General features: G+C 44.6%; 1 protein-coding gene across 1 annotated transcript in view; it reads right to left on the bottom strand.

The window, feature by feature from the left end:
* The window catches only part of LOC135876950 (protein associated with UVRAG as autophagy enhancer-like), a 32,747-nt gene that overhangs the window by 10,814 nt on the left and 7,943 nt on the right, over positions 1-13,990 (bottom strand). The window contains exons 3-4 of the mRNA XM_065402286.1: positions 12,095-12,784; positions 2,619-2,704 (exon numbers count right to left, since the gene is read on the bottom strand). Of these exons, the coding sequence (XP_065258358.1) occupies positions 2,619-2,704; positions 12,095-12,784 (776 nt within the window). The remainder of the gene's footprint in view (positions 1-2,618; positions 2,705-12,094; positions 12,785-13,990) is intronic.

Here is a 13,990-nt window from a genome sequence, read left to right as displayed (position 1 = left end):
GTACAGTATCCAAGAAACTCAATTTATGTCTGTCTTAATTTTTTTAAAGCGTATTTGTTGCATTTATTTTCTTTCCCTCTTTTAAATCAAAAGGAAGAAACCTAAAATGCTTAATTGAGTACTCTCTTGGCAGGTGTGTATATTTAGGCATTTTTAAGGGCTTATTCCCAAGATTACAACATAAATTTTAGTAAGCATATTTTAAACCATGTAGCATATTTACTAGGATTTAATTAAAGGAGTGAGGTATATATAGACCCATTAGTGTGCATATTAATTTTGAAGTGGCGAGGTGTGGCAGGCTTTAATACTACTTTGAGATTCTCAGATGAGGGATGATAACAGAAGTGCAAAAGCACTTGCCTATCTCACTGACTTAATTCTTTAATGTTTGCAAAGTATAATTAACCCCATTTTACAGGTGGAAAAATGGAAACTTGCGTGACTAGCTTAAAAGGTCACGCAGGAAATTGTTGATAAAGCCGGGGACGGAACACAGATCCCCTGGCTCCCACGGTGCAGTTGCTTGCTTGCTTGCCTACACGCAACTTCAAGGTCTGATAGGAAAGCTCATTGCTTAAAAATACCCTCAGGATCTAGTGTTGCAACTTGTGAATGCAGATATCAAATAATCCACTAAAAAATTGAGTTACTGCTCTAAAAATGGCACCAGTTGTAACTGCAACATTCTTCACAACAGTGTACTGGAAAGCTGTAGTAATAAGCTCTATTAAATTATCATCACTTAAGAACAATTAAAAATGAAAACTTCAGTAGACATTCTTCAACTTTTTAACCATCTTTAGGACAAAGAGGTGAACACCAGATTTTATTTCTAAACAATTCCAATAAAATGGCATTTTCTCCACAGTACAGGCCCTCATATAACGTCTCAAGAAGTTCACATGGGTGCCTGAAGAAACTGTATCTTAAACTACATGTTGTTCGATTATCACTACTTCTTTGGTTAACAGTTTGCCACAGAAACCTTTCAACAAGATTTAGGACATACCATTAAAAAAGGAAAGAGAATTAAACAGTCATTTTTTCCTGGAGGGGAAATACTGATAGCAAGGTGGTTCAGAGAAAGTTTGATAGATGCTGAATGGGGGTTAATACCTGGTCACTGGCAGATCTCAGAATACTGCCATGTCCAATGGTTAAGAACTTTCCTGCAAGACTTTGCGTTGCCAAGTGGGTACTTACATAAGCAATCAGACTGCATTTACATGAACTCTGCTCTCACCCCTTTTTCGCCACCTTCCTTTTATACACTGAGCTCCTTCCCTTTAGGAAACAGCTCAGGGTCATAGAAGAAAGGTGGAGAAGACCTATTAGGTCATCTATTCCCTCTCCCTCCTAGGGCAGGATTGTAACCTTCAATACATAGATTAGTGCTTTGTCCAATCTTCTACCAGTTCCCCTGGGAGACTACTCCGTCGTCTAATAGAGGTCAACTGTCAGGAAGTTTTCTCCTGATATTCATCTTATTTCCCCCCTCTTAGTTTTATCCCATTACTTCTAGTTAAACCCCTTGTACCATCCCTGGTGTCTGAACCCTTTACTATTTGTTATATTGTCCCCTCTCCCTTTCATAATGACTGAGCACTTTGATCTTTCCTCTAAGATGACAGACTCCTGATCATTTGTATAGAGGGGGCAGTGCTGCCTAGTGGACAGAGCACTGGATTGGAATTCAAGAGACCTGGGTTCTATTCCCTGCTTTGCCACTGATAGGCAGGATGACAAAATGATGGGGTCTAAATTAGCTGCTACCAATCAGGAAAGAGCTCTTGGAGTCATGGTGGATAGTTCTCTGACAACATCTGCTAAAAATGCAGCAGCAGTCAAAAAAGCTATCAGAATGTTAGGAACCATTAGGAAAGGGCTAGATAATAAAACAGAATATATCGTAATGTCTCTATATAAATCCATGGCATGCCTACACCTTGAATACTGCATGCAGTTCTGGTCACCCCATCTAAAAAGATATATTAGAATGGGAAAAAGTACTGAGAAAGACAACCAAAATGATTCGGTGTATGGAACAGCTTCCATATGAGGAGAGATTAAAAAAACTTGGACCTTTCAGCTTGGAAAAGAGATGACTAGGAGGGGATATGATAGAGGTCTATAAAATCTTGACTGGTGTGGAGAAAGTGAATAAGGAAGTGTTATTTACTCCTTCACATAACACAAGCACAAAACAAATCCTGTGCTATACTTTCACAGAATAGCATGAAATAATGCAGATAAAATGGAGGTTTAGGAAAGGGGAAAACGTTGTTTGGAAAATGTTTGGAATGAAAAGGGAGTATCTTTAAAGTATTACATTCCCTGGAGTGAGTGAAAGGAGGGTGTGTAGATGGGGCAATATTGAAAAGCTTGGGCTGAATTTTCATTTGTAAGAATGCTCATCCTAAAACAGAATAAAAAAGAAAAAACAGCAAGTTGTAAAAGACTAATTTTGGCATCACTAAAGTTTGTTTTTCTAAAGCCGATCAGAAGGAATCAGTTCTATGTAGACTGACTAGCAAACAATCAAGTGTAATTATTCATAAGTGATTATTCTGTACTAGAATATTGGTGCAATAGATCCAGGACAGCGATGCTCTCACCTTCTCCACATCTACAGGAAGCATGAAGATATCCTGCAAGGAACGGTTCAAGGAAATAGCTCCTATGCTTAAAGATGAAGTAGCACCTGTAGGCATAACAATAAGCATTATTATTAGTTATTTGTTTCTTTGCACTAGCCACAATGTGTTAAGTGCTTTCCAAGAGAAAAACTTGCCCTTGTTTTCCAAAACTGTCATCGGATGTGGGAGGGGGAAGAATTATCAAAGGTAGAGACAGTTTGAGAGGCCTTTGTCTTTTGAAAATACAGACAGTACTTAAGTTATCCAGGCAACCTGGAGAAAGTATGTCAAGTTTAGGGGAAACAAAGCTTAAATACACTGCAACACATAACTTCATTGTAAACCTGCCTCAGAATTCTAAGCAAAACCCAAAGCTATTCATTTAGTACACTACCAAACACATAAAATACCACCACACTGAACTACAAACAGAGGAGTGTGGACCCGAGCAGTTAAGAAAAGCCACATGGCAAAGCCAGGGCACTCCATATGCTACCCTTGGAAAACTTCATGTGTTATTACAGTAAGCACATGAAAAGTTAATGGTGCTCAGAACTGTTAGCCACTGGCTGGAAGATAAGACTCACACTAGCACAATACATGTTTCAGCGGGGGTCTAATCATACAGGGGCCAGCTGCAGACAGTGTGGGTGTTGGTTTCATATGAATGCAAGAAGTTCAGAAAAGTTTGCTGTATATTTCCATATTTCCTGAATCCCTACTGCATGATAGCATATGTAGGACCACCATACGTAGAGATGCAGCATTTCTCGTTTTACAACGTAGCAGCTGCTGTTTTCATTTTTACAGTGCTTACTGGTGATTTTGATTAATATAGAAAACAAAAGCACTATCTCATCCCTTTCAGCACCTTTTTATGACAGAGCAGAGCATACTTTTGTTTCTCTATAGCTCTTGAGTACCTACATTCAATCACATCAACATGATGTGCTGGAATGGGTCTTAATTCTTGTTGAAATTAAAGCCTCACCTTCATTAAAATGAGTTGGCTCATATTCTAATACGTATTTTATATTCAAATCCTTAAGAACCACTACTACAAGAAATTAGCCAACTAATATTGACAAGATAGAGGGGCAAGGGGATAGTTTATACAGTCATAACAAATATATTATATATTTAATTTATTTATTTATTTTAAAGGAGCATATGATAATAAGACCTGTGCTTACCACCACCTTGACCACTTTGCTTGTATATTGTTTCTCTCTTCCCTACCTTGCATGTATTGACTTGTTTCAGTTAAAAAGACTTTGGGGCAGGGCCTGGCTTCTTATGTACTCACACAGCATCTGGCACATTCTGGGTATACCACAATATAAAATGATTTAGAACATCCAGATGACAAGCAAACAGTCTGTCTTTTTCAAACTAGACCATCTCCACCACAGACTTTCTGCTTAAAATGATAAACTATCATGAACAGAGAGAGACTCCCGAAAACACATAAGAATAGTTTATGCAAGTCATCCCTTCCAACTAATTAGCACTGAACATTTCTCAATTTGTTAAGTGTTTTTATTTGGCTATAATTGGACACTTCACCTTGAATGGTCCTTTAGAATGTGTTAACTATAATATGTGCTAACTACTTATGCTAAACTGTTTGATCTTGTATTTAGCTGTAACACAGACCTGAAGAAGAGCTCTGTTTAAGTTCCAAAGCTTGTCTCTCTCATCAACACAAGTTGGTCCAATAAAGATATTAACTCACCCACCTTGTCTATCTGGAACTCACACGGCTACAACACTGCATACATTGAAGATAAAGTAATCCTGTCCTCCCCATCTTACTACAAAAGGGTTCCATTTCTCGCTGAAGGAACTTAGTTAGGATAAGGCGGGGGAAGACAAAAAGACCTAACACAGGATCACACTAAGTAAGAGTGAGTATTTTCCTCTTTAGAAGTCTGCCTTCTCATTCAAGTTTTAACTCAGCCAAGTTTCACCAAAACTTTTGATTAAACTTATAACAATCTAAAAATTTTCCTTCCTTTTCAGATTTTAACATCTTTGCAGCCTCAACTTACATCTGCAACAGATCACTGTATGCACCATTGCAGTATGAGAGCTAGCCATACTTTGTAGCTACCAAGTAGGATAAACGTCCACCTGCCTAGTCAGGTAAAGGTGTGGAAGGAGAGAACTGTGCCAGCTGGCTATAACAGCAGGGATGCACACACAGCCTGTAGGAGGAAGCTAGGTGGGGCCTGACAGCAACATGTTGCAAACTGTGACAGATAAAACTGTATGCAGTGTTGTAGCCATGTGGCTCCCAGGATATTAGAGAGAGAAGGTGGGTGAGATAATATCTTTTATTGGACCAACTTCTGTTAGTGAAAGAGAGAGAGAGAGAAGGTGGTACAATACAAGAAATTACCTCACCCACTTGGACAAAATTGTCAGTTTGCTTGCTAGGCACTGTGCATCGCTGCTCTAACCCTGCTGGGGTCTGGGAAAGGACATTTCAGACAGTCACATTAGGAAACTGGTTACTTTGAGTAGCCTAGGCAAAAAATTAAAGCTAAAGGGAAGTAACAGCCATTTTGCTTGCCACACACCTATCACCTCAAAGACCAGGAAAAGCAATTCATTTAAATAGTTACCTAGCAAAGGTAGAGATTTGCATTTAAAATTAAACTGTACTGAAGTCCTGGGAGTGGGGGGGGAACGGACCTTAGTGTGGCCCTTTTAAATCAGAGATTATTGGAGGGGTCCTTAGAGGAAGTTTCACAGGATAAGTAGAAACAGCTTCATAGTTAAAAAGCAAATTCCATTAAAAACCAGTTTGTCTGGATTTAAACATCAAGCCTTTCATTTTCTTGGTTTTTTTCCTTAGCAATGGGAGACAGGGCAGCAGGAATCACACCAACATTTAAATAGTGGGGGTGGATTTGAGAGAGGGATGAAACTTGCTTTCAGGTAGGAATCTAGCTGACAATTAATGGAATGCCAACCAGAAAACACTCTGGTATAATTCCCACTCTAAAATTAAGCAGTTAATTTCTGGTCTTTCGGCTTCCTGCTCTCTTCTATTGTCCCCTTTCTCCTGCCTCAGTGCAATTTCACAGTCACAGTTCCAGTGAGGGAAGAAGCTCTCTCATACCACTCTCTGCCCTAGGCCACTAGCCAGTGGTTTAACTGACTGAAGAGAGGAACAGAGGCCTGAAGTTGAGGATTTTGGAAGTTGCATGATCTCTGAGATGGCACAGTAAGTTTAAAGCTCTAAGCATAGTATAAAGAATCAAAGCAAATGGCAAATTTTAAAATCAAGAGGTTTTTGTTTTGTTTTGTTTTTTTAAAGATGCTTTAGGAATTATTTTGGGGAAGTTCTTTGGCCTGTGTCACACAGGAGGTCAGACTAGATGATCACAGTGGTTCCTTCTGGCTTTGGAATCTATGAATCTATTTTCTTTGCCAGAGCTGAATGAGGTGCTTCCCTCCCCCACCCCCAAAAAATCTCTCAGGTTTAACAAAATAAAGTCCCTAATCCTGCAATGATCTTTTTTCAAACTTGGCCCAGTCCACATTCTGACGGACACCAGCTGGTTGTGAAGGAACCTAACTACTGAATCACATGTGCTTCTAAGCCACCTGGGTCTCGGGAAAACCTGGTTACTGTTCCTAGCACGCTCCCAGGCCCAGATCTTGCCTTGTTTTGATACCCATGGGCGGCAGGCATCAAAGGCAGGAGAAGGCGGAGCCACCCCAAACTGCCTGCGTGGCCCCGCCCACACTCCACCCCTAGACTCTCCATCTTCCCACCGTGCTCTGCTGTGGCTCAGGCCCCAGGCCAGGGGTGCCGGAACCAGAGGGGCTAGGAGGCCAGGGCCCTCTCGCTTTTTGAAAGGGGGGGGGCCTGGCCCATCCACTTTTCACTGGGGCAGACCTCACCCCCTTCCCCTTTCCTTCCCCCCAAGGCCCCACCTGCCCTGGGTGGGGGACCTGGGAGGCAGAGACACGGGCCGGGTCTGCTTGTGCCCCCCACACTGCGGGCAGGTGTAGGGTCCGCCACAGCTGCCTGCCCAGCTCTTATCATGGCTGGGCTGTGGCTCTGAGGGCCCCGTCCAGAGCCGGATCAGGGAGAACTGTGCGGGCAGCTGTGGGGAGCCTGAGACCCTCCACCTGAACTGGGCAGGGGGCCTGAGACACAGGCAAGGGGCTCCCTTTGCCTCCATCTCAGGCAGTGGGGGAGGGGCGGGGGGCCCTGGCCTCCCCACATTTGGGAGTACTCCGGCGCCCTTGCCCTGGGCGGAGGCTGGGGCTAGTGGGAGCCGGCCTGCAGCCAGGGACTCTGGGCGGCTGGAGCCAGTGCTCGTGCTGCCTGCCCGCCTGGTGGGGGATGCTCAGGTAGCCTGGGGCTGGTGAAGGGGCGACTCTGGGCGGTGGGGGGTGGGGGGGGGGTGCGGAGGGGCAGGGCCCCAGGCAGAAGTAACCGGCCAGCCGAGGGCTAGCTTCCCCAAGCCCCCCGGTTCACCCGCCGCCCATGTCTGAGCCCTTCCTTTGGAGGTGGGACTGCCTCCCCCAGACCTTGGAACCAGTCCCTCAGCCTCCAGAGCCCTTAAGTCGCTGACACATTCCCTCAGAATTGCACCTACTCTCTGGTCATTCTTGGCTTTTAGTTTAATCCCTTTGGGGACAACATGGCAGAAAGGCAAGGAGCACAGGTTCAGCAAAGGAAGTTTTTTAAGCACAGTCACTTTACTTTAACAAGCACTAGAAAATTACATATCTTTGCAAAACAACAAATGTCGTGTGTGTGTGTGTGTGTGTGTGTGTGTGTGTGTGTGTGTGTGTGTGTGTGTGAGTGAGTGAGTGAGTGAGTGAGAGAGAGAGAGAGAGAGATACACACCAGTCCTCCAATCTTATCTCATCCTTCTGAGAATCAAAGGTATGCTCAGCATTCAGGCTAGGCAGAGAGTCCCTCTCTCTCCCCCTCCCTCCAGATATTCTTGGAAGTGGTAGTGAACGGCCCTGCTCCACTGAGAAACACCCCTTCTTAAATACAGTCTATGCTTTTTTTCCAGGTGCCCAAACTGAGACATTCCAGCCCCTTCCCCCAGTCAGACTTCTGAGTAGAGAGTTCATTATTCCATGGGATTGGGTGCAGTTGCAAGACAGTCAAAATTGATGATCTGGGGGCTTTTAAATTATAGTCACTCAACAAGGTGTCAAGCATCTTTCCTGGGCTGGGCACCAGTCTGGAATGCAGCGCAACAGACTGCCCTTGACAACGTTTTTCCAGCACAGAATGCAAAACTCTAGTCAGCACACAGAATGGAAGAGATTGCAAAAACAGAAGTCATAATTTGACAAAGACCTATTCCACTATGCCTGATAGGTAGAGCCCTGCATAGATACAAAATTTGTATTCGCATCCGATCCGCAATCTGCAAAAATGGTCCGCATATATACACACACATCTACATCCACAGATATGGATATCCATGGATTTGCAGGGCTCAAATGATAGGACCCTAGCACCTCTGAGGACTAACTGATGGGGGGGAGGAGGGGGAATTAGGATCTACAGTAAATAATGTTTTCACCCCTCAGTATTAACACAGGCAAGGACATTTTTAGAGTGTTTACTTCATCTTTAGCACCCCTCAACCCATTCTGGCATTTGTTTTCCAGATGACCACTACACTAGCCAACATCATCAGACTCATGAGACATGCCAAAAGCCTACATTGTTTGCAATAAGACAGATAGTTCCATGCAACTTTAATGCATAACAATCCCTGGCAACAGTTTGGAGACTTGGCCAGGATTGAACTATCCAAACCTGCATGACTAGCTGTACTTGGTTACAAACATGGGCGAGTTTGTTTCTTCCCTTGTCTATTCCAGACACAGGGGTGGCTCTAGCTTTTTTGCCGCCCCAAGCACGGCACACAGGCTGCCTTCGGTGGCTTGCCTGCGGGAGGTCGCTGGTCCCGCGGATTCAGCGGCATGCCCGCGGGAGGTCCGCCGGTCCCGCGGCTTCGGCGTACCTGCCGCCAAATTGCTGCCGAATCCGCGGGACCGGCGGACCTCCTGCAGGCATGCCGCCGAAGGCTCCCTGACTGCCGCCCTCACAGGGACCGGCAGGGCGCCCCCCGCAGCTTGCCGCCCCAGGCACGCGCTTGGAGCGCTGGTGCCGCCGCTGTCCAGACAGGATCCAAATACATTGTGCCTGGTTCAGTGAACAAAGCGCCTAACTGGAGCAAACCACAATCGTCACGGCCACATTAATCAACTGCTCACAGTGTTTATGAAACTATATGTCCCAAATAACTAATTATTGTTCAAGTCCCTGATCCTGCAATGGGGTCTGCCCATTAAGGAGCTCACTGCACGATCAAGACATGTTTTGAATTAACATGACATTAGCCATTTACAGATGAGAGAGACTACAGTACTTGAGGGTGGAGCCACAGAGTCTGTCACATGTGCAATGTTGATTTTAGAGTAACAAAAACAGAAACAAATGTGTCTGAGGGGGTTTTTCAGGGGGTGGGGGAGCAGTTATTTATGATACCAAGGCAGCCTGATTTTCCCACCCTTACACCAGAAATTCACACCTTGTCAACCTTATGTTTCCTGGATGACTGAGGAGCTAATACGATTATGATATCAGATACCAATGAAAGGAAACCCAATTCACTGAGGGCTGGGGATGACTTTTACTCACATTGTTACCTTTTGTTTAATCCAAAATGCCTGACAAACTATGGAACTGAAAGTATTTTTGGTGAAGATTCAGCACCTCCACCATTTCATTTAATAACCGAAGACCTGATCCAAAGCCCACTGAAATTAATTGGAGTCTTCATTAACTCCAATGGGTTTTGGAGCATGCCTTGAGGGAATGCCCAATCCATGTTTCTGGCTCCTCGGAGACCTTCAGCAAAACAGGGTACAAAAGATTTGACATTCCTGAGATTTCTAAGGTAAAAACAGAAAAAAATCAAATTCTGAAGAGAAAAGCCTGACATTTCAAGCCTTTTTTCTAATCACAAAGAAGGGGAAGAGAGCACAAACCCCCATTCTCTCCACCTTCAGGTCTCCTTTAAGTAGAAATCAAATCAGTTACCTGTATTAGAGTAGCAGACAGATGTCTTAACTGAGATTGGGGCCCATTGTGCTAGGCACTGTACAAACACATGAGAAGAGACAGTCCTTGCTGCAAATAGCAGCTTACTATCTAAAGGACAATACAGACAAACGATGGGAGGGGAAACGGGCATGAAGCAACTTGCCCAAACACACACAGGAGGCCAGTGGCAGAGACAGAAAGAGACCCAGGTCTGACTCCTAGTTCAGTGCCCTGTCCACTAGACTAGACCATGCCATCTCCCCTAATGTCACTACTTGTCCTGCACCTTCATAATAGAGACCTTTATTTTCCATTGATGACAATTTGGGACTGTACCATTCATATGACTAAACAAACAAAAACTGAAGCTTATCAGCAGCAATGTTGCTCACACTGTATTTAGAACCAGGGGCTCCTGCAAAACTCTTCTCCCTGATCCTGTTTATGTGCTCACAAAGAACAGTGGGGAGTAACTGATGAGAAAATAGATTCCTATAAAACAGAAGTTCTTTATCATAACAATTCCAGGAGGCGATGCTCCAGAACAAGCAAACTTACTATATGCACTTTCTTAGGAATAAATATGGTGTGGGGTTTTTTTTTTAGGAACAAAATATGAGTATATTGCAAATACAGCACAGTGTTAAGATTTGTATCATTTGAAGGAGGTGGATGACAAATGAAGAGCTTTTGGTGTAAGTCTGAAGAGAACATCCCTTTGAGGATACATGCCTTTTGGTGAAATCTGGTCTATTCCAAAAGCAAAAGATATATATATTCTGCAGAAGGTATAAGTCAACTGTGGCATATGATGATATAGCAGTACCCACAAAGGAGATTAATTCCCATCAGAGTCAGGGAAATCACCAGTCTTTCTTGCGTGCAATTTGGTGTCAAACATTGTAAGGGTCTCCCAGGCAGCCTCCCCAGCACATCATTCAATCATTAGCTAAAGCAAAAAATGCCAAGATTTACTTTATTTGCTTTTAGCATAAGGGAAATTCTGAGATAAGATAAAGTCAGGTAGTAGTCTCTTAAGTTACATTATCTGCATTATTAGAGTTAAATGACTTATGTTCTATTAGAGATTCAATACTAAATTAGAATCATTTAGCATTCTTATAACAAGAAAATAGCAGACACACCCACTAGCATGTGTTCAGAGTCTCACTGATTAGTTTGTCCCCAGAGAACAGCTGTTCTTAATTTGTTATTCCTCCATCTTTACTCTGTCCCATTCCAAGGCCTGGATTACACTATAAATTTAGGTTGACCCAGAGCTACGTCGCTCAAGGGTGGGAAAAATCCACACCCAAGTGGTGTAGTTAAGCCAACCTAACTCTTGGTGTAGACAGTGCTAGGCTGACAGAAGAATTCTTCCATTGATATAGCTATCACCTGTTGGGGAGGTGGATTATCTATGGCAACAGGAGAACCCCTCCCATCAGAGTAGGTAGTGTCTACACCAGGGGCAGGCAAACCTTTTGGCCTGAGGGCTGCATCCGGTTTCCAAAATTGTATGGAGGGCCAGTTAGGGGAGGCTGTGCCTTCCCAAACAGCCAGGCGTGGCCCGTCCCCACCCCCATCCGACCCCTCCTGCTTCTTGCCCCCTGACAGTCCCTCCGGGACTCCTGCCCCATCCAACCCCCCCGTTCCCTGTCCCCTGACAGCCCTGGACCCCCCGCCGCTCCATCCAACCCCCCCGTTCCCTGTCTGCCCCTGGAACCCCTGCCCCTGACTGCTCCCCGCCACCCCATCCAACCCCCCTCTCCTTCCTGACTGCCCCCATTCAACACCCCTGTTCCTCACCCTCTGAAAACCCTGACACCTATCCACATCCCCACTCCCTGACCCGAACTCCCCTGCCCTCTATCCAACCCTCCCTGCGCTGCCTGGAGCACCAGTGGCTGGCGGCGCTATAGCCGCGCCGCCCAGACCACCAGGACAGGCAGCCGCGCCGCCTGGCTGGAGCCAGCCACGCCACTGCGCAGCACAGAGCGGGTCAGGCCCTGGCTCTGCAGCTGCGCTGCCCCAGGAGCTTGCAGCCCCGCTGCCCAGAGCATTGCACCGGCAGCAGGGCAAGCTGAGGCTGCGGGGAGGGGGAACAGCAGGGGAGGGGCCGGAGGCTAGCCTCCCGGGGCAGGAGCTCAGGGGCCGGGCAGGAGGGTCCCGCGGGCCGGAGTTTGCCCACCTCTGGTCTACACTGTAGCATTTCAAGTGTAGACAAGTCTCAAGTGGCAGTGTTTGCGTGGTCAGTTATCACCACAATGAGACCAGTTTCATTTGGGTCTATCCCCTAGTACTACAAAAGTAGTAACAGGAAAAGGTTTGGAAGTGATTAAATGAAAGTTACCTTGCTGATCAGAGGGCACTGACTGTGAACGCGGGTGGAAAGCATTGCTGCCCTCATCTCTGAGTGGCATGGGTTCTGAAGTCTCAGAATTTCTAAATGCTGCTGACAGCTCATTAGCTATTGAATCTGGAGAGATTCCTTTAAAAGCCAAAGGCTGGTCTGGTGAACTTGAAGAGTTTTTAAGATCTTTTTCTGAACACGTAATAGCAGAGTTCGCCAATGATGTGATAGTGCCTCCAGTTAAAGTCACTTGGGTAAAGTAATCACATTTCAGAGGAGACACTTCCAAACGGGATGAGCTATTTAAAGCCGAAGTGATGGGGCTTCTGCCAGGATAAAGTGGGCATGATGAGGAATCCAGTGAAGATTTAGAAGAACTACACGGAGTATTATCCCAAGATGCCTTATGCCTCATAAATCTAATGTCCATTTGTGTAGAAGCAACATTGTGATGTGTATAATCTGGGTCACTGTCATCATTAGAATCACCATCAGTACTCTCATCCCAGTGTTCCATATCGCTGTCTGGACCTTCAGTTGTCTGCAATACCGTTTTCTCTGGTAGTGAAGATGGTTTAATACCAGATGCATTTAGAACAGATGCAAGAATTTCTTTGATGGCTGCAGTCCTGTCCAGGAATGATCTAAAATTTCCTGCATGCCCAATCACTGCTGGCCTTGAGTACTCATCTGTTTAGGAAAAGTAAGGGATCAAGAGGTTAGGAAGTCATCAAAAAAGGTTCCTAGTTACAGCATGAGTAGAGAATACATTCAATGGGGGGAAAAATCCAAACAAACCCCCCAACACTACCTCCACTGGAAGGTTAGGGATCTTGTCTCCTGCAACCTGGAAATGTTTCTATTGTTGATCGATCAATAGTAAAGTAAGACATTCCTAGCCAAGCATGTATACTTAGTAAACATTTAAACTGTGGTTGGTTGTCCCAGTATGTTCCCATGTGTCATTGTTGGAAACTACATGTGAGCTCAAAAGAAAGAGCCTTCAGGAAATTCTGAACAGGGAAAAACAAACAACAAAAACCCACTCACACTGCTCCAGTCTTTACACTATCTCCTGCATTAAGGCAAGAATGGAACATAACAGTTTAGCAAGGCAGAGGAATACAGATTACTACAAAAGGCAAAGGAGTCATATACTTTGTGTCAAAAAAGAAGTGCTAGAGTCTTCACCGGCAGAACTTAGGCTTGGTCTACACTACAGACTTATGTCGATATAACTATGTTGCTCAGGGGTATGGAATATCCATCCCTTGGCAATGCAGTTATATTAATCTAATCCCCAGTGCAGACAGCTCTATGTCGACAGGAGGGCTTCTCCCATCGACATAGCTACTGTCTCCTGGGGAGGTGGAGTACCTATGCTGATGGGAGAAGTTCTCCCACTACAGCCACTGCAGCACTATAAGTGTAGACAAGCAGGCAAGAAAGATTCCCACTAAACAAAGAGGGTAATGAAAGGTGTAATATTTATAATTTAAACTTTCATTTATATCCTTTACAGTTGCAAACGTCATTTTTACAAAGACTCTTATTGAGTCTGCAAATAGATGGAAACAAGCACCAAGTTGAGATCTTTATAAGGAATTATTTTTGAAGCATAAAATATGACAGAAGCCACTTAAAAAAAAAAAAGCAGCAATGGATACCTACAGAATGCTTTTACAAGAACCTTCACATTTTTGATTTGCTTTCTTTCATAGAAAAAATTACCATTCTTGAAGCATTTCCCCACTCACTGATACTCCTGCTGGATCCAGACAAGACCCTAGCTGGTGGGGACAGAAAGCAAGGGCATACGGCGCTTTCACTGCAGGCAGCCTTCGCACTCACTCATACTCCTGCTGGATCCAGAGGAGATACCAACTGAAAGTATGG

Source organism: Emys orbicularis, chromosome 1 (assembly GCF_028017835.1).
Source record: "Emys orbicularis isolate rEmyOrb1 chromosome 1, rEmyOrb1.hap1, whole genome shotgun sequence".
Taxonomy (NCBI): Eukaryota; Metazoa; Chordata; order Testudines; family Emydidae; genus Emys; species Emys orbicularis.
This window is presented reverse-complemented; position numbering and strand designations above follow the sequence as displayed.